Consider the following 19061-nt stretch of genomic DNA (forward strand, 5'->3'; position numbering starts at 1 on the left):
GATTACAAGTTACCCCATTTAAAATGTAATTAATATACATATTTTAATTACTTTATTAAATAATGCAACTGATTAAATTTCATTACTTTATTGATTCCAGTTACATTTATTTTGTAATCAAATTACTTAACTAGTTACATGTAACTAGTTACTCCCCAACACTGGTCATTATTTACTTTGTCTAATGTTGAAAGAAGTCATACAGTTTTGGAATAACATAAGGGGCATGAGTTAATGACAGCAGAATTTTAATTTTTGGGTGAACCATCCCTTTAGAAGTCAATCCCTCGTCACTTCAACATTTGCTATGAGTCCATCTGTCAACAGCCTCATCATCATACATCTGTGGGGCGCTGCAGGGGAATGTGCTTTCACCAGGTGGAGTATGCCAGTGAAGAGGTTCATGGAGAAGTACACTACACTAACACTTAAGTGATAACTAAACCAAGAACTATTTGACCTGGGTTAAACCACAAACCAACACTACTGTAGTTCTGCTTGAGCACTCAGTTGTGCAACTCAGACCCTGTTTTTGTTTGTTTAGTTGGTTTGAAACAGTGACAGAAAATAGCTGAAAGGAACTGCTTCAATACAAATAGTTTATATGTAAATGAGCAAGAAATGCATAGGATAATGTACATTTAGTTTTTCACATGTTCAACTGCCAAAAGGCTACTGGAGTTTTCACATTGGGTCCTCTTAAAAAGCTTTTTAAGCTTTTTGACCCTTTTTTCCCCCCAATTCACCCACAAACAAATACATAAACAAAGAAGAAACACTGTCTTATTCAAATTGTACCCATTCACCATGTAACTATTTTTGTCCACTAATGATCATCATTTTGTTTTAACTCAGTCAATTTTAAAATTAGGAATGCTCCAATCAGGATGATAGCATCATCGATCTCCAATTTTCTTTTAATTGAATAGTCCGATGTTGATCATTGAACTTTTTATCAGCAGCTCTGTCAAAACTGGTTATATGTACAGGTGAAACTCGAAAAATTAGAATATCGTGCAAAAGTTCATTCATTTCAGTAATTCAACTTAAAAGGTGAAACTAATATATTATATAGACTCATTACAAGCAAAGTAAGATATTTCAAGCCTTTATTTGATATAATTTTGATGATTATGGCTTACAGCTTATGAAAACCCCAAATTCAGAATCTCAGAAAATTAGAATATTGTGAAAAGGTTCAGAATTGTAGGCTCAAAGTGTCACACTCTAATCAGCTAAACACCTGCAAAGGGTTCCTGAGCCTTTAAATGGTCTCTCGGTCTGGTTCAGTTGAATTCACAATCATGGGGAAGACTGCTGACCTGACAGTTGTGCAGAAAACCATCATTGACACCCTCCACAAGGAGGGAAAGCCTCAAAAGGTAATTGCAAAAGAAGTTGGATGTTCTCAAAGTGCTGTATCAAAGCACATTAATAGAAAGTTAAGTGGAAGGGAAAAGTGTGGAAGAAAAAGGTGCACAAGCAGCAGGGATGACCGTAGCCTGGAGAGGATTGTCAGGAAAAGGCCATTCAAATGTGTGGGGAGCTTCACAAGGAGTGGACTGAGGCTGGAGTTACTGCATCAAGAGCCACCACACACAGACGGGTCCTGGACATGGGCTTCAAATGTCAAACGTCTTACCTGGGCTAACGAAAAAAGAACTGGTCTGTTGCTCAGTGGTCCAAAGTCCTCTTTTCTGATGAGAGCAAATTTTGCATCTCATTTGGAAACCAAGGTCCCAGAGTCTGGAGGAAGAATGGAGAGGCACACAATCCAAGATGCTTGAAGTCCAGTGTGAAGTTTCCACAGTCTGTGTTGGTTTGGGGAGCCATGTCATCGGCTGGTGTTGGTCCACTGTGCTTTATTAAGTCCAGAGTCAACGCAGCCGTCTACCGGACATTTTAGAGCACTTCATGCTTCCTTCAGCAGACAAGCTTTATGGAGATGCTGACTTCATTTTCCAGCAGGACTTGGCACCTGCCCACACTGCCAAAAGTACCAAAACCTGGTTCAATGACCATGGTATTACTGTGCTTGATTGGCCAGCAAACTCGCCTGACCTGAACCCCATAGAGAATCTATGGGGCATTGCCAAGAGAAAGATGAGAGACATGAGACCAAACAATGCAGAAGAGCTGAAGGCCGCTATTGAAGCATCTTGGTCTTCCATAACACCTCAGCAGTGCCACAGGCTGATAGCATCCATGCCACGCCGCATTGAGGCAGTAATTAATGCAAAAGGGGCCCAAACCAAGTACTGAGTACATATGCATGATTATACTTTTCAGAGGGCCGACATTTCTGTATTTAAAATCCTTTTTTTTTTTAATGATTTCATGTAATATTCTAATTTTCTGAGATTCTGAATTTGAGGTTTTCATAAGCTGTAAGCCATAATCATCAAAATTATATCAAATAAAGGCTTGAAATATCTTACTTTGCTTGTAATGAGTCTATATAATATATTAGTTTCACATTTTAAGTTGAATTACTGAAATTAACGAACTTTTGCACGATATTCTAATTTTTCGAGTTTCACCTGTAAGCTTTCTGCTCAATGTCACAGTTAACTGAATTTCCCTGTCTATAATGCTGACTGTGTTTTGAGACTATAATGTTAAAGGTAGGGAACTGACTGTTTTGGGAGTAAGCTGCAGTATGAAGGCAGAGGAGCTGACTCACTTGTGAGACACAGGCGCAGTATGCATACTTCCACTACAGTTTCTATAAGAGCGCACGAGGAGCGCCGCGAAGGAATGCGATACAATAAATACAATCACATAATCTGTTTGCGACAGAAAAGCGTTTTTCGGGTTAATGTTGCACATGCTATTGCGCAGATCGTTACTCACCGTGGTTGAAGAGCGCAGTCCTAAAGCGGCTGTTAACACTGGAGTTTTCCATCGTCCTAAAACGGTCCGATCCTCTCGTCTTCACAATAATTCCTCACCGTTAGAACAGCGACTCTAGACAGCTGTCTCGTGTATGTTGTCTTTACAAAAGAAGTCACACACACTGAGCGCAGTGCGGACTGACTGACTGCACCGGCGCATCACTGAGCGCTTTAAATGCAGCTCCACGCCGCCGTGTCGTCACCACACAGCCTGCCGCGCTGACGTCACGCTCATCGTCAAAACAATCGCACATGGATGCGCGAAAGACATCTCTGAATGATGAGGACATCCGTCTGTCTGAATATATTACAGATATCAAAATTATATACATAAAGATATAGAAATAATATAAAATATATAGAGAAAATGAATACAAATTGATAAATTAGTCATTTAGCATTTTTAATCTATGGTACTTTTATCTGGCAGATTTCTGTCATTACCTTAAAAAATGCGGAGAAGGTAGCCAATCATTACAGATGTCATTTGCATAAAACATTTGCTAAAACGGCCCATTGAACTCTAAAGTGTTAGAGAGGATCAAGATCACATTTTAAAATAATAAAATATAGTAGAGTACAATATAAAATATAAAAATGTATATAATGTATAATAAAAAGAACATCTTGATACTATATATATATATATATATACACACAGGGTTGGGGAGTAACAAAATACATGTAACTGGATTACGTATTTAAAATACAAGATATAAGTAACTGTATTCTACTACAGTTACAATTTAAATCATTGATATTTAGTATACAGTTACATTCAAAAAGTATTTAGATTACTGAAGAGAATAATTTGCATTTTATTGCCATTTGTTTCATTTAATATTGAGTCCTTTAAACATATAAATGATCCAAAGTGCATTTGAACAGCGGTGAAACACTTTCTTATGATGTGTTCATTCATACGAGCAGACAGAGAAGTACGTTTGAAGTAAGTTTGGAGCAGAAGAAATAGAAATAAACCTTGTGTAAATTGTAGCTTTACGCTAAACTAAAATGATATTTCTAGCCATTTTACATGTTACCAGACACCATCATATTTATTATCAAGAAAATTCACGTTTGATCATAATTTCTTTTTTTCTAGTAAGACCTTTGATATTAGGGCAAAAATCATATTCTTGATAATAAGTTTTTATTGTTTACCAGTAAAAATATCTAAAAATCCTCAAAATTAGATCGATTTGATTAATCTTGTTTTAGAAACAGCACTGCATAAGATATTTGGGTTTTTAGAGAATGTATTTTTAACATGTGTATTTTGAGTTTTTATAGTCAAAACAAGTGAAACAAATCTACCAGTGCTGAAGAAGTAATCCAAAGTATTTAGAATGTGTTACTGACCTTGAGTAATCTAACGGAATACATTACAAATTACATTTTACAGCATGTAATCTGTAATCTGTAGTGGAATACATTTCAAAAGTAACCCTCCCAACCCTGTATATATACACACACACACACAGTGCATCCGGAAAGTATTAACAGCGCTTCACTTTTTCCACATTTTGTTATGTTACAGCCTTATTCCAAAATGTATTAAATTCATTATTTTATTCAAAATTCTACAAACAATACCCCATAATGACAACGTGAAAGAAGTTTCTTTGAAATCTTTACAAATTTATTAAAAAGAAATCACATGTACATAAGTATCACAGCCTTTGCCATGACACTCAAAAGCTCAGGTGCTTCCTGTTTCCACTGATCATCCTTGAGATGTTTCTACAACTTGATTAGAGTCCACCTGTGGTAAATTCAGTTGATTGGACATGATTTGGAAAGTCACACACCTGTCTATATAAGGTCCCACAGTTAACAGTGAATGTCAGAGCACAAACCAAATCATGAAGTCCAAGGAATTGTCTGTAGACCTCCCGAGACAGGATTGTATCGAGGCACAGATCTGGGGAAAGGTTCAGAAACATTTCAGCAGCATTGAAGATCCCAATGAGCACAGTGTCCTCCATCATCCATAAATGGAAGTTTGGAACCACCGGGACTCTTCCTAGAGCCGCCCGGCCAAACTGAGCGATCGGGGGAGAAGAGCCTTAGTGAGGGAGGTGACCAAGAACCTGATGGTCACTCTGACAGAGCTCCAGCATTTCTCTGTGGAGAGAGGAGAACCTTCCAGAAGAACAACCATCTCTGCAGCACTCCACCAATCAGGCCTGTACTGTAGAGGGGCCAGAAGGAAGCCACTGCTCAAGAAAAGGCACATGACAGCCCGTCTGTAGTTTGCCAAAAGGCACCTGAAGGACTCTGACCATGAGAAATTAAATTCTCTGGTCTGATGAAACAAAGATTGAACTCTTTGGCCTGAATGTCAAGCGTCATGTCTGGAGGAAACCAGGCACTGCTCATCACCTGGCCAATACCATCCCTACAGTGAAGCATGGTGGTGGCAGCATCATACTGTGGGGATGTGTTTCAGCAGCAGGAATTGGGAGACTAGTCAGGATTGAGGGAAAGATGAATGCAGCAATGTACAGAGACATCCTTGATGAACACCTGCTCCAGAGTGCTCAGGACCTCAGACTGGGGTGAAGGTTCATCTTCCAACAGGACAATGACCCTAAGCACACAGCCAAGACAACACAAGAGTGGCTACGGGACAACTCTGTGAATGTCCTTGAGTGGCCCAGCCAGAGCTTGACATGAACCCGATTGAACATCTCTGGAGAGATCTGAAAATGGCTGTGCACAGATGCTCCCCGTCCAACCTGATGGAGCTTGAGAGAATCTGCAGAGAAGAATGGCAGAAAATACCCAAATCCAGGTGTGCAAAGCTTGTCGCATCATACCCAAAAAGACGTGAGGCCGTAATCGCTGTCAAAGGTGCTTCAACTAAGTACCAAGTTAAGGGTCTGAATACTTATGACAATATGATATTTCAATATTTTCTTTTTAATTAATTTGCAAAAATTTTTTTTTTGCTTTGTCATTATGGGGTATGGAGTGTAGATTGATGTGAGAGGAAAAAAAAATTATAATTTATTGTTTTTTAGCATAAAGCTGCAACATAATAAAATAGTTTCTGAACGCACTGTACATTAAATTGTGTTGTAAGTTCTGTAAGGTTTGTGAGAACATTTAAACTGGTTCAATTCGAGCAGACATTGTACAGATCAAGAAGAATGAGTCAAAGAGACAGCAGCGTAACATCAGGAGCGTCGGTTTATTCTGGGCTGAAATACGGTCACTCCTTCAATTTACAACGTTCATGGCCAGAAAGTTTAAAGTGCAGAGTCATTTCACAGCTTCAGTACAAACATTGCAGGAAAAACACTACAGATTCATGAACCAAAAATAGAAAAATGATCAATGTAGACACACAAAATATAAACATATAGAGAATCAACAGTACAAGTCATTAAAATATTAAAACAACGATTTGAAATAAAAAAAACGCTACAAGTTGTTGGGAAGGCTAACGTAAAACAAAGGCACAGCAATGTCGAGAGGTAAAAACGATCTTTCCAGAAAGGAACTGCTTCGGCATTCGCTCTGCTTAATCGTGCATGAGATTGGACAAGGTGAAGTTCAGGGTCAATGCCTAAACTCTCGTTTTCACATTGATGTCATTCAGTCGTTTCACTCATGAAGGCAGGCGGGCGTTCATGCTTGTTCTGTGATATCCAGAACTGTTGTGATGGGTTGTCAGTAATGGTACCCTGAGCTGGACTACATCACGACATCGTTTAAGTGCTCTTTCTTTTTGTATGTGTCAGCAGTGGTCCAACCTTACATGACAGTGAACACGATTAAGCAGATATAACGCTACAGAACAGCTTTCATAAAGACCCCTCTGTAGGCAGCAGTCTGGCCACCTGGTCCACCTCCTGAGCAGCAACTCGCAAAGAACGCTACTGAAATGACATTTGTGTAATAGTATTAAAGTCAACATGAAACAGCACTCGAAAACCTGTTTCTTCTGTAAAGTGATGGACTTCAGAGCGAAACAGGATATTCAATGAAAATATCTTTAATTGTATCCAATGGGAATTGATTGGATGGTGGAAAGGGATTCATTTGCTGTTATACATTTGCCTAAAGTAAACTTTAATAGCTAATTCTGTGAAGCAATAGTCAGTGTGGCCTAACTCACTTTAGAGGCGGAGCAAGTTATTATATTTCAATGAAAGATTACAAAGACCAACATGTTTCTTAGGAATAACATGTACTGATGAATCATGCGCAATAAATCATTTTCCAACTGAGCATTTTAGTCTCATTATCAAAATGTCCTTAAAACAAGAAAAATAGAAATACTTGAGAAGCAGATTGGTATGAGATATTAAGTCTTCAATTCAGAGAACTCTAACCAGATTTGGTGGGATTTGTGCTTCAAACAAGAAAAAAACATTTGCCAATGGGGCAAGAAAAATATACTTGTTTTCCCTTTAAATCGACTTTTTTATGGTACCCAATAATTACATTTATCTTGCATTGACAATGTTTCCTGGACAAAATCAAGTTTTTTTTTTTTTTTTTTTTTTTGGCAGTGTAATTTCATTTCATGTCGACTTTAATGATTAACTTTAAGGTTTTTAGATGTAAAAAAAAAAAATGTGTCATGAGAAATGCTCGTTTTGTCAATCAGTATATATATAGATTTTTTTATTTTAACATTGGACACATAAATCCTAAGTAATGGCTTTCATAAAAATATGGCTTATTTAATTTGTTACAATCCTGACATTGATATCATATACGATCACAACATATTTAATCACATTGAACTATAAATTGACTGAAATTGATGGTTCATTTCTCTTAATGATCAGTGTGCTGCTCTGGAGACGGGCCCCCGGGAGCCAAACTTCACAAAAGGCCCCATCAGTGACTTGCATTCTTATAATAACCAAACATCTCCAAAGAAACATAAAGGCTCCAGCGGCAGCCGTTTTCTTACATAGTGCAAATGAAATCATTTAAACATTTTATAAAAGAGATAATAGTGGTTCTATTCCAAAAGATAGAAACAGAGGCTGTGTTAATTCATTTTTTATATATTTTACTGGCTCTTGATATCAGTCTGTACACATTTCCCTGCTCTGTGTTTGATTTTATAATAAGATTTGTTCAAGGTTAAGAGCTGGATCGGTAGCGGAGGACGCGACAGTCAGCAAGGTTCACATGCAGCGCGACCGCTGGTGAAAGAGGAAGAGAAGCGTTTTCTGGACGATATTTACAGCAGCGTTTGAGTAAACAAGAGGACTCCCATGGGGAGATGCGTGACACTTCGACACACAAGTGCTCGCCGTTGAGCTCCATGCTGCCACATTTAAACCGTTTCCAAGTGACAATCGGCCCGGATTCAAACCAATACTCGACTTGTGCAAAACACAATCGGCACTTTCCACAATAGGGAATACATGAACTTTTTTCTCTAGCATTCCACCCTGTTACCAAAGATACTGTAAGACAAACAAATATATTTCTTTAACTAAAAGGAAATATACATTCAGCAAAAAGTACAAACCAACATTTCGTCCCAAAGTAGCAATCTAAATCTACAGCCCTCGCAACCCTGTTATCCATTCTAGCATAGACTGAACTGTCTAAATTGTATTTTTTACTTTGCATGTTTAATCCATGTCCACTGGTAGAATGAAAAAAAAATTACAAAAAAAATTGCAAGAAAGTAGTAAAAAAAAAAAAAAAAAAAGTATTTTTCAGACTTACGCATTTAAATTTCATAAAAAAGCTGCATCAAATTTATTTGTGTAATGTTTAACAAAATTAAATGAATAAAACTTACAATATATATGTTTTAAAAATGTTTTTCATTAAAGATTCACTTCAGATGGATTTATGTTATGAAATTGAAATGCGTAATTCTTAAAATATTACTGAATAGACATTTTCTATTTTATTTTCTAAAATAGTTTTGCATTTCCTCGCATTTATTTTGGGCTTCTTCACAATACAAAGTTTATTATGGTTTTTACTTCAGTAACCATATTCGAACTATGATCTTCATAGTAAAACCACAATAACAAACTATGGTGATAAAAAAACATATTAAATTCTGGCAAAAAAAAAAAAAAAGGTATTGTAAAAGGGCCCAAAATAATTGCGAGGGAAAGCAAACTATTTTAGGAAACAAGTTCCCTTCCTACACTCTAAAGGGGCAAACATCTCAGAAAATGAACTGAAAATATTACAGCTCATACAACATATAGTTCTGACCTCATGAGGTGGACAAATATCCTTTTTTTTTAAGATTAAATACCTCCTTTCACTCATAATTTGCTGAAAGACAAACAAAAAAATAAATAAAAAAAAATACAAACCCAATTTTTAACCCTTTTTTGGAAAGTGCCAATCACGATATATCAACAAGCCAGGGAAGAAACTGAGTCCGAATCACATATCAGTGGCAGCACGTCCAGGAGCAACAAGCAATTGATTTTGGTATGTTCACAATAAAGTACGAGATCTTGATCAAGTTTTATCTGAACAAGACATTATTAGATCTACATTAAAGTGTAAAATGATTCTCAAGCAATAGTCAAAGAGATACACACTAAAGGACAATAAATCAAGTAACCTGATCCGTAGAGGTGAGCAGCGACACGTAAGCGGGAGGGAGAAACCCATAGTTTGTATATCTGGTGTTTCTTGTGTTTTCTCTACACAGATGGGAAACCGCTCAAAGTATTTTCACTGCGCCAGCGATGTCTTGCATTTCAGCAAGTAAAAATATGCAAATGTGGAATCAGTATACAAAATAATGTCTGCACATATACAATATGTCAAACATTTACAGAATGTACTATAATTCGGATATGCCCGGATTCGCCTTGAAAGGACAGGTGAGGAATAATAGTGCAACCAACAATGTTGTTTTACTTGATGAGGCTGTGTACCTAAAGTGAGGACGTGAAGACGAGACACTATCCATGCTATGCAGCATGTAAGACCAAACACGGCGGTTTGTATACTCTGTATACGTGGTGCGTTCACGTGTCGTCGGAATTATAGTAATTACGAGATTAAATTTACTCGTCTACCTTTAACTGTTGTAGCTAATGCATTTTTACATTTTTATAATACGTCAATGGTCAAGTGGGAAAAGTCGAAGCTTTCATAACATTCTGAGTTTCAAACTTAAGATAGGGCCTGAACAACTCGATATAATTCCATCGAGACGTGAACAAATCAACAATAGCAAATAATCACCATCAAACAATAGCGCCATGAAGTGTGCAGAACCAAACACAACGGTTCGTATACGCTCTATACATGGTGCGTTCACTTGTCGTTGAAATTACCGTAATTACGAGATGAAACAATCTAGACTATCTTTAACTGTTGTTGCTAACACAGTTTTTTTCAGTGAAATCAATTAATATGTGGGATAATCGAAGCTTTTATAAAATTACCACTATCTGACAAAAGACCTAAACATATTTCCTACTCAGAAATTCGTAATTACAATATTTATGATGAGATGTGAACAAACAAACATACCACATGATGAATGTCGGATAATAGAGCTATGCAGTGCGTACGAACAAACACAACGATTTGATTACTCTGTATACTTTACGTGGTGCGTTCACTTTTAGTCAAAATGATCATAATTACTAGAAATAACTACAGTACCTGGACTACCTTTATTTGTTGTAGCAAAATGGGATCAAAGCTTTCATTCAAATTTTTTGTATCAAACTTAAGAAAAGACCAAATGATGAATTTCGAACAATAGTGCAACGAAGGTTGTAGGACCAAACACGGCGGTTTGTATACTCCGTATACATGGTGCGTTCACGTGTTGTCGGAATTATAGTAATTACGAGACGAAACTATTTCCACTACCTTTAACTGCTGCAGCTAACGCAGGTTTGAATGTTCAACAGTCAAGTGGCAGCAGTCAAGAGTTTTCAAACTTTTGTCAGACGTTAACTTGTTTTTTACTTCTCAGAAACTCGTAATTACGATAACTCTGTTGAGATGTGAATGAACCAGCAGTACCAAATGACAAACAACTGCGAAAACAAAAAAGCTTTTTTAAACCATTACAAATGCATGATGATGACACAATGACTGCATTTGTGACGTGTAACTGTTTTCACATTGAACAAATGACCTCAATGAAGTTGGCGACAAACGTCTTTCAACCGAAACCACATCCAAATATCAATAACGTACGTTTTAGCTTCGATACACACAACATTTAACCTGCAGAACAGTGATGCAACACTGAGACAGCACAAACAAGCTGTTGCGTGCGCTATGACATCCAGGGTTGCAGTTGGAATTTGACGCTTGGATTTCCAGAAGCATGGCGTTTGAGCATGCTCAGGCCGCAGGGAGTGGTCTTCAAAGTCCTCTAGTGGACTACACCACAGCACTGTCGCTCACTGCCCTTGTTCGTCCTCCTTCAATAGGGCCATCATTGTCTCTAGTGGATACCATCAGTGTGGACCCTAACTAGGGCTACTCGGGCTGTTCCGGGTGAGTGTGGAGTCCGTTCTTGCCGGGTGTGTTCTTCTGCCAGAAATCTTGGTGGATGTGCTCCAGGTCTGACACCAGATGCAAACCCATCTCTAGATGCAGCTTTAGATTCTCCAACCAAGCCTCTAGCTTAGCAAACGCAGGCCTGCCATACAAACATATGACATGTCACACACAATCTGAGATTTAATAGTTCTGGTTTTGGTTCATGAACAAGAGATTAGATTGGACATCAAGTCGCCCAACACAGTACTAAACTTCCTTATTGTATAAAAAAATTAAAACACTGAAAATGTGAACTCTTCTCACCGTTTCTCTGCATCCAGGTCACAGCACAGCGCCGCCATGGGGAAGAAAGAGGAAGGGCAGTCAGACGGGCAGTAATCGTCCAAAAAACCCTTCACATTCAGCCCGAAATCCATCGCCCGGGGCAAGTAGTCTGGGTCAGCGTTGACTCGCCCTATAATCTGAGATAAAAGAGAGACATTGACTTAGAGCACACCTAAAAACTGAATGTTATAAGATGGAAATAGAGGCAGTATCAGGTTTCCCATCAAATGCTGTGCTTAACCTCGCCCAATACGACACTGTCAGACCACATACCGCCAAAATACTTCCTCTCTAACTACTTCCTCTGGACTTAATTTAGTAATGACGGGCTGCCCCATTTTCATCTCTCATTGCTGTGCCAGCCAGAGCTTTAGAGCGCTCTAATGGTTACCAGTGTCTCCCATTAAACAGAATTCCCTGGAAGTTCATGTGGAGAGAGAGCGGCTATTTTGGAGTTTTACGGTGTGGTGTTCCGTCATAATCACCACAGAACCTGAAACACTAACCTCACACAGCATGATGCCAAAGGAAAAGATGTCCACCCGCTCATCATAACTCTTCCCTGAGGAACAGACAACAACAGAACATCAGTCGTCTACAATAAAACAACGTTTCATAAGTTCAATATACTTTTGCTTATTTAAATGTTCAGGGTCAAAACAAGTTCAGCTCTATCTGTGACATACGGTCGATTGCCATAGAAAATAATTGTCCCTCCCAAAAAAAAAAATATTAATATAGATAAAAAATCTGATAAAAAAATATGTATTACAGTAATGCGCTTACAGTGGAAGTCTGTGGGGCAAGACATTGCATGGTTGGGTTAGTAAGTGATTTCTTTACACTAGTTACATGTTGACACGTTTAATGTTTACTTTCTGTGGCGATACTTTAGAAACAATGTGTATTTTAATGTTTGTCCCAGTGTAACGTCTTGTCCCACTGACTTCCAAAGCAACTGCATTCATGTAAACATATTTTGTTTGTTTTTACAAACGGAGGGATGAAATTAAACCCGGAACATTCCTTTAAAATAGCACCGTATATTTAGTAAACAATACATTACTGATAAAAATACACTTGCGTTTCTGTCATGAGGCATGATCTAAAAGCCGTGATCTTACCGTGTATCATCTCAGGAGCCATCCAATATGGGTTACCCACAACAGTGTATCTCTTCCTCCGGTCGGGTTTCTTCACGCCTGGGATCTGTCCAGACGACAGTTTGTCCTGGTGCTTGTCCTCCACCATGAGACGAGACAGACCGAAGTCTGCCACCACAACACTGTTATTCTGTGAAGAGATGAGTATTACTGATACAATTCTGTGACATCTATTTGGATCATCCTAAAACTATTTGCTCATTTTAAAGTAGCAGATTTCCATGATTTAAATATGCAGTTGTATTAAATCAGAACTTTTGAGGGTAATACGTACTCTGTTTCAAAGCACTATACATTAGACCACAGCAGCATTTCAAGAGCTTATTCTCTCACCATGAAACAAAATTGAAATGTGTGATGCTGGCGATGCAGATAAGTAACTTCTCTCAAAAAGCACAGCGGTCATTGCACAAGCTCCTGACACACATTTGGTTTGGATTGTATTATGTTTTGTGAGCCATCACGCAAAACATAAAAACAAAGCAAAACAAAACATAAAATTAAACACAAAACAAAACATAAAATGAAGCAAAGCAAAACACGTTAAACAAAACGAAAAAACTAAAAAAACGAAAACATAACGAAGCAAAGGAAAACAAAAAACATAAACAAAATAAATAAAACAAAGCAAAAAAACATCAAACAAAAAATCCAAAACAAAATAACATCAAACAAAAGATACAAAAAAAAACACAAAACATAAAACATTAAACAAAAAGCTAAGCAAAATACATGACAACATAAAATTAAGCAACAAACAAAAACATACAACAAAACAAAGCAGAACACAGAACCCAACAAAACATAAATGAAGCAAAGCTAAACAAATCCAAAAGCATAAAAAAGCAAAACAAAATATAAAACACACACAAAAAACATAAACAAAGCTAAACTAAAAACTTTAAACAAAACAAAACATGAATGCATAAAACACTAAACATAACATAAAGCAAAGCAAACACAAAACTCAAAATAAACCACAAAAAAAAGCAAAAGAACTAAATGTACAGTGTTGTTGATGTGTACCTCTGTGACAAGACAGTTGTGCGAGTTGAGATCTCGATGGATGATGTTCATGGAGTGCAGGTACGCCTGTGTGGGAGAAATGACTCTCACTTTACCATATTGTAACGACCCTTATGGGAAGGAGGACATGAAACGAGTCTTCAACCAAAGGTAAGGCTTTAATTGCCGTCTTTCTTATAACAATACACTACAACACAATACAATATAATATAATACAAGTGCACTGAGTTGGCTTGTCGGGGCTCTCCCCCACTGGAGGCTCTGTGTCTGTTTTTATGCCGCTCTCCTCGTGCTCACTGGAATTAGAGACAGGTGTTAGGCATAATTTAGCTCAGGTGTAAGCGCCCTTACCGCTTTCCTCTCCCGACGGGCGCTTGACCACGCCCCCGCTGCCACATACCCCCACCACCCGACTCAGGCCGGGGCGCCATCCGGCCTGTCTACCACTCCCCCCCCATTTCTGGAGAGAAAGTCGGCGACAGCCATCTGCACCCCGGTCTGTGGACCACCTTGAACTTAAAGGGCTGGAGAGCCAGGTACCAACGGGTGATCCGGGCGTTAGTATCTTTCATGCGGTGGAGCCACTGGAGTGGGGCGTGATCCGAGCAGAGGGTGAAGGCCCGCCCCAGCAGGTAATACCGGAGGGTGAGGACCGCCCACTTGATGGCCAAACACTCCTTCTCCACGGTGCTGTATTTAGTCTCCCTCAAAGAGAGCTTCCGGCTAATGTACAGCACTGGGCTCCTCCCCTCCACCACCTGCGAGAGTACGGCCCCCAGCCCTCTGTCTGAAGCGTCTGTCTGCAAAATAAAAGGGAGAGAGAAGTCAGTGCATGAAGAAGCGGCCCCCCACAAAGTGCGGCTTTAATCTGCATAAACGCCTGTTGGCACTGCTCCGACCATTGAACCGGATCTGGAGCCCCCTTTTTAGTGAGGTCAGTCAGCGGGCTGGTGACGTCCGAATAATTAGGCACAAACCATCTATAATAGCCAGCCAGCCCCAGGAACTGCCTCACCCCCTTTTTGGTCTTAGGTCTAGGGCAAGTCGCAACCGCCGCGGTCTTATCAATTTGGGGACGCACCTGGCCATGACCCAAGTGGAACCCCAGATACCGTACCTCCACACGTCAATCGCAGCACTACTTAGGGTTTGCTGTGAGCCCGCCGCCGCAGCGATCTCAGGACGGCCCTCAGATGTTGCATGTGCGCTGCCAGTCATTGCTATAAATGATAATATCATCTAAATAGGCAGCGGCGTAAGCGGTGTGAGGTCTGAGGATCCGATCCATGAGTCGCTGAAACGTGGCTGGTGCCCCAAACAAACCGAAAGGAAGCGTCACAAATTGGTGTAATCCAAACGGCGTCGTGAAGGCTGTTTTCTCACGGGACATTGGTGTCAAGGGGATCTGCCAATAACCCTTTGTTAGATCCAAGGTCGAATAAAATCGAGCAGTACCTAACTGATCGAGCAGTTCATCAACACGGGGCTTTGGGTACGCGTCAAATTTAGACACCGCGTTGACTTTTCTGTAATCCACACAGAATCGAACACACCCATCACTCTTAGGAACAAGAACAACCGGGCTGGACCAATCACTGTGGGATTCCTCTATTACGCCCATATCAAGCATCGCATCTAATTCCTCCCGAACTATTTTCTTTTTATGTTCGGATAAACGATAAGGCGACAACGCACCACCAAGCCCGGCTCGGTCTCGATGTGGTGCTGTATGATGTTTGTACGGCCCGGTAGAGGGGAAAACACATCTGCAAATTCCTTTTGTAAATCGGAAACCTCTGTGAGTTGACGCGGTGAGAGGTGGTCTCCACAAGCAACCGGGGTATTGAGATTGCGGGCTTTGTTTACCTCCGGTCTGAGCTCCGCCCTCTCCGGAACTACCGTGGCCAACGTCACAGAGGCCGCCTCTTCTCTCCACAATTTCAGGAGGTTGAGGTGATAAATTTGGCGTGCGCCCCTTCTATCGGTACGTTTAACTTCATAATCGAGATCCCCTACTCGTCGTGTGACCTCAAAGGGTCCTTGCCACTTGGCGAGTAATTTAGAGCTCGATGTCGGGAGTAATACGAATACCTTATCTCCCAGTGCAAATTCCCGTAGCCGAGCACCCCTGTCATACAGCCGGCGTTGGCGTTCTTGAGCCTGGAGCAAATTCTCCTGTGTTAGTCGCCCCAGAGTGTGGAGTTTTGCTCTAAGATCGAGAACAAACTGAATTTCATTTTTGCTACTAGAAGGTCCCTCCTCCCAAGCTTCGCGGATGACGTCAAGGACCCCGCGTGGGCGTCGCCCGTACAGCAGCTCAAACGGGGAGAACCCTGTGGAGGCTTGTGGGACCTCCCGTACTGCGAACAACAGGGGGTCTAACCACTTATCCCAATTTCTAGCGTCATCGGTAATGCAATTTACTGAATCATGTTCTTGAGCGTTTTATTAAATCGTTCCACTAGGCCATCTGTCTGGGGATGGTAAACACTAGTGCGAATCGACTTAATGCCCAAGAGCTCGTAAAGTTTGCGGAGTGTTCGTGACATGAAAGTCGTGCCTTGATCGGTGAGGATTTCTTTCGGAATCCCCACCCGGGAGATTATCTTGAAGAGTGCCCCTGCAACACTACGTGCGGAGATGTTGCTCAGAGGCACTGCTTCCGGATATCGCGTCGCGTAATCCACTAGGACTAACACGAAGCGATGTCCGCGTGCTGACCGTTCTAATGGCCCGATGAGGTCCATACCAATTCTTTCGAAGGGGACCTCGATCAATGGTAGAGGGCGCAATGGCGCTTTTGGGGTGGCCGGTGGGTTTACCAGCTGACATTCACGGCACGCCGCACACCACCTGCCGACGTCACCGCCAATGCCCGGCCAATAGAAACGGGCTATTAGACGGAGAAGTGTTTTTCGTTCCCCTAAGTGACCGCCATAGGATTACAGTGAGCCGCCTGGAAAACCATTTCCCGGCGGCTCCGTGGAATCAATAATTGTGTCACTTCCTCCTTTGTTTGAGCGTCCTGCGTCACTCTATATAGCCGATCTTTAATCATGGCAAAATACGGGTATGAAATGGCGATGCCCGGCCGGAGCTGTTGACCATCGATTACTCTCACTTGGTCAAGAGCATGTTTAAGGGTTTCGTCCCGCGACTGCTCTAGAGGGAAGTCCCCCCAGGGAATTCCCTGAGAGGAGGGGTGACCACCTAGCCCCTTCCCTCATCATTCAGAGCAGCCGAGGACGGCCCCGGCTCCGCCTCCCCTGCCAAATCATCGCACACCGCACACCTCTTTATGCAGGACTCATCCGCGCAAATACCCTCCAAAATGTCTCTAAAATTAGGCCAATCAGTACCCAAGATTAGCGGATGAGTGAGGCGGGAACTAACCGCTGCCTCCACACTATGGTTTCTTCCCCTGAATTGTATCGCCAAAGTCACCATGGGATACTTGTGAACATCCCCATGCACACACCTCACCCTCACCAGTTTAGCTAAACCCAAAGCCCCGGGCTGAACCAAGCGTTGGTGGATGGTGGTCTGATTGCAGCTGGTATCCAGCAAAGCTTGGTAAATACCCCCCCTGATCCTTACCGGAATCCGGTATGCTCCAGCCCGATCGGGGGCAGCCTGCGGGACGTCGGAGACCCGCACCACCGTCCCCACCTCCATCAGCGGACATTGATCCCGGAAGTGGTCCGGGTCCCCGCACCTCCAACAGGCCGGCCCAGGCGTTACGCCCGCACTTGTGCTGGCGGACACCCCCACCTGAGGAGGAGAGCGGCTGAAGGACGGGGAAGGAACATTCTCCCAAGGCCGGGAAGCTGGTCGCACATACACTCCACGCCTGCACGGGGCAGGAACGGGCCCTGGGGAGAGAACAGAGCGAGAGAACACAGGGGAGGGGGAGGAGGGGGATGCAGACACAGGGGAAGGGGAGAGAGAAGAAGAGGGCTCGTCCGCCCTCAGGATCACCGCCAAATGGTCCTCCGCCAGACGAACAGCCTCCTCCAGCGACGCCGGGCGGTGGCACTGGACCCACTCCGCCGTCTTCCGGGGCAGCCGTTGGACGAATTGCTCCAGTACCACCTGGTCGATCACTCCCTCGATGTCGCGGTCCCCCGCGAGCAGCCACCTCCGACAGGTGTCCCGGAGCCGTTGCGCAAACGCAAACGGGCGATCAGACATTTCTATCTTCATGCCGCGGAAGAGCTGGCGATTCTCTTCCGGGCTCCGACCGACCCGTTGCCGAATGGCTTTCTTCAGATCTGGATAGGCCAGGAGGTTCGTCGCCGGCAGTTGTTGTGCCGCAAGTTGAGCTTCCCCGGACAGGAGGGGGATTAGGCGGGCTGCCCACTGTTCGAGCGGCCAGCCCCAGATTTCTGCTGTGCGCTCGAACAAATCGAGGAAGGCCTCAGGATCATCTGCTGCCCCCATCTTCTGTAACGTGGGCGGGGGCAGCGTAGCGCGGGTGTCCGGGGTCGCGGTTGTGGCCGACGCGGTCTCCTGGCTGAGGAGGCTCCGGATGGTGTGCCGGTCCTCTGCCTGAGCCCGCATGACTTCAAAAAAACGGCGATCTTGGTCCTGCCGGAGCTCAAGCAGGGATTGCTGGTGGCTTTTATGTAGCGTCGCGAGGGACTGGAGGACCTCCGCCAGCTGGGAGGACTCTATGGAGCGACCTTTCTCCATGCTTGGAATTATTTTATTTTTTTATTTAATTCCCGGGTTTCGGCACCAGTGTAACGACCCTTACGGGAAGGAGGACATGAAACAAGTCTTCAACCAAAGGTAAGGCTTTAATTGCCGTCTTTCTTATAACAATACACTACAACACAATACAATATAATATAATACAAGTGCACTGAGTTGGCTTGTCGGGGCTCTCCCCCACTGGAGGCTCTGTGTCTGTTTTTATGCCGCTCTCCTCGTGCTCACTGGAATTAGAGACAGGTGTTAGGCATAATTTAGCTCAGGTGTAAGCGCCCTTACCGCTTTCCTCTCCCGGACGGGCGCTTGACCACGCCCCCGCTGCCACACATATATAATATTAAACATGTAGCAATCTACAGTAATGCACAGGACTGACAATTAGACCACAGGACTGAGCTGATTGGCCAGCAGAGGGCAGTAAAGAGAACATAAGTGATCGGTCAGCACACTC

General features: G+C 42.2%; 1 protein-coding gene across 3 annotated transcripts in view; it reads right to left on the bottom strand.

Moving 5' to 3' along the window:
* Positions 1-6081: 6081 nt before the first annotated feature.
* Positions 6082-19061, bottom strand: part of LOC127632191 (LIM domain kinase 1-like) — a 109974-nt gene continuing 96994 nt past the window's right edge. For all 3 annotated transcript variants that reach the window (XM_052110789.1, XM_052110790.1, XM_052110791.1), the window contains 5 exons: positions 13898-13963; positions 12833-13001; positions 12215-12270; positions 11688-11845; positions 6082-11523 (listed from right to left, as the gene is read on the bottom strand). In XM_052110789.1, coding sequence (XP_051966749.1) covers positions 11361-11523; positions 11688-11845; positions 12215-12270; positions 12833-13001; positions 13898-13963 — 612 coding nt within the window. In that variant the 3' untranslated portion in view covers positions 6082-11360. The remainder of the gene's footprint in view (positions 11524-11687; positions 11846-12214; positions 12271-12832; positions 13002-13897; positions 13964-19061) is intronic.

Source organism: Xyrauchen texanus, chromosome 38, assembly GCF_025860055.1.
Source record: "Xyrauchen texanus isolate HMW12.3.18 chromosome 38, RBS_HiC_50CHRs, whole genome shotgun sequence".
Lineage (NCBI taxonomy): Eukaryota > Metazoa > Chordata > Actinopteri > Cypriniformes > Catostomidae > Xyrauchen > Xyrauchen texanus.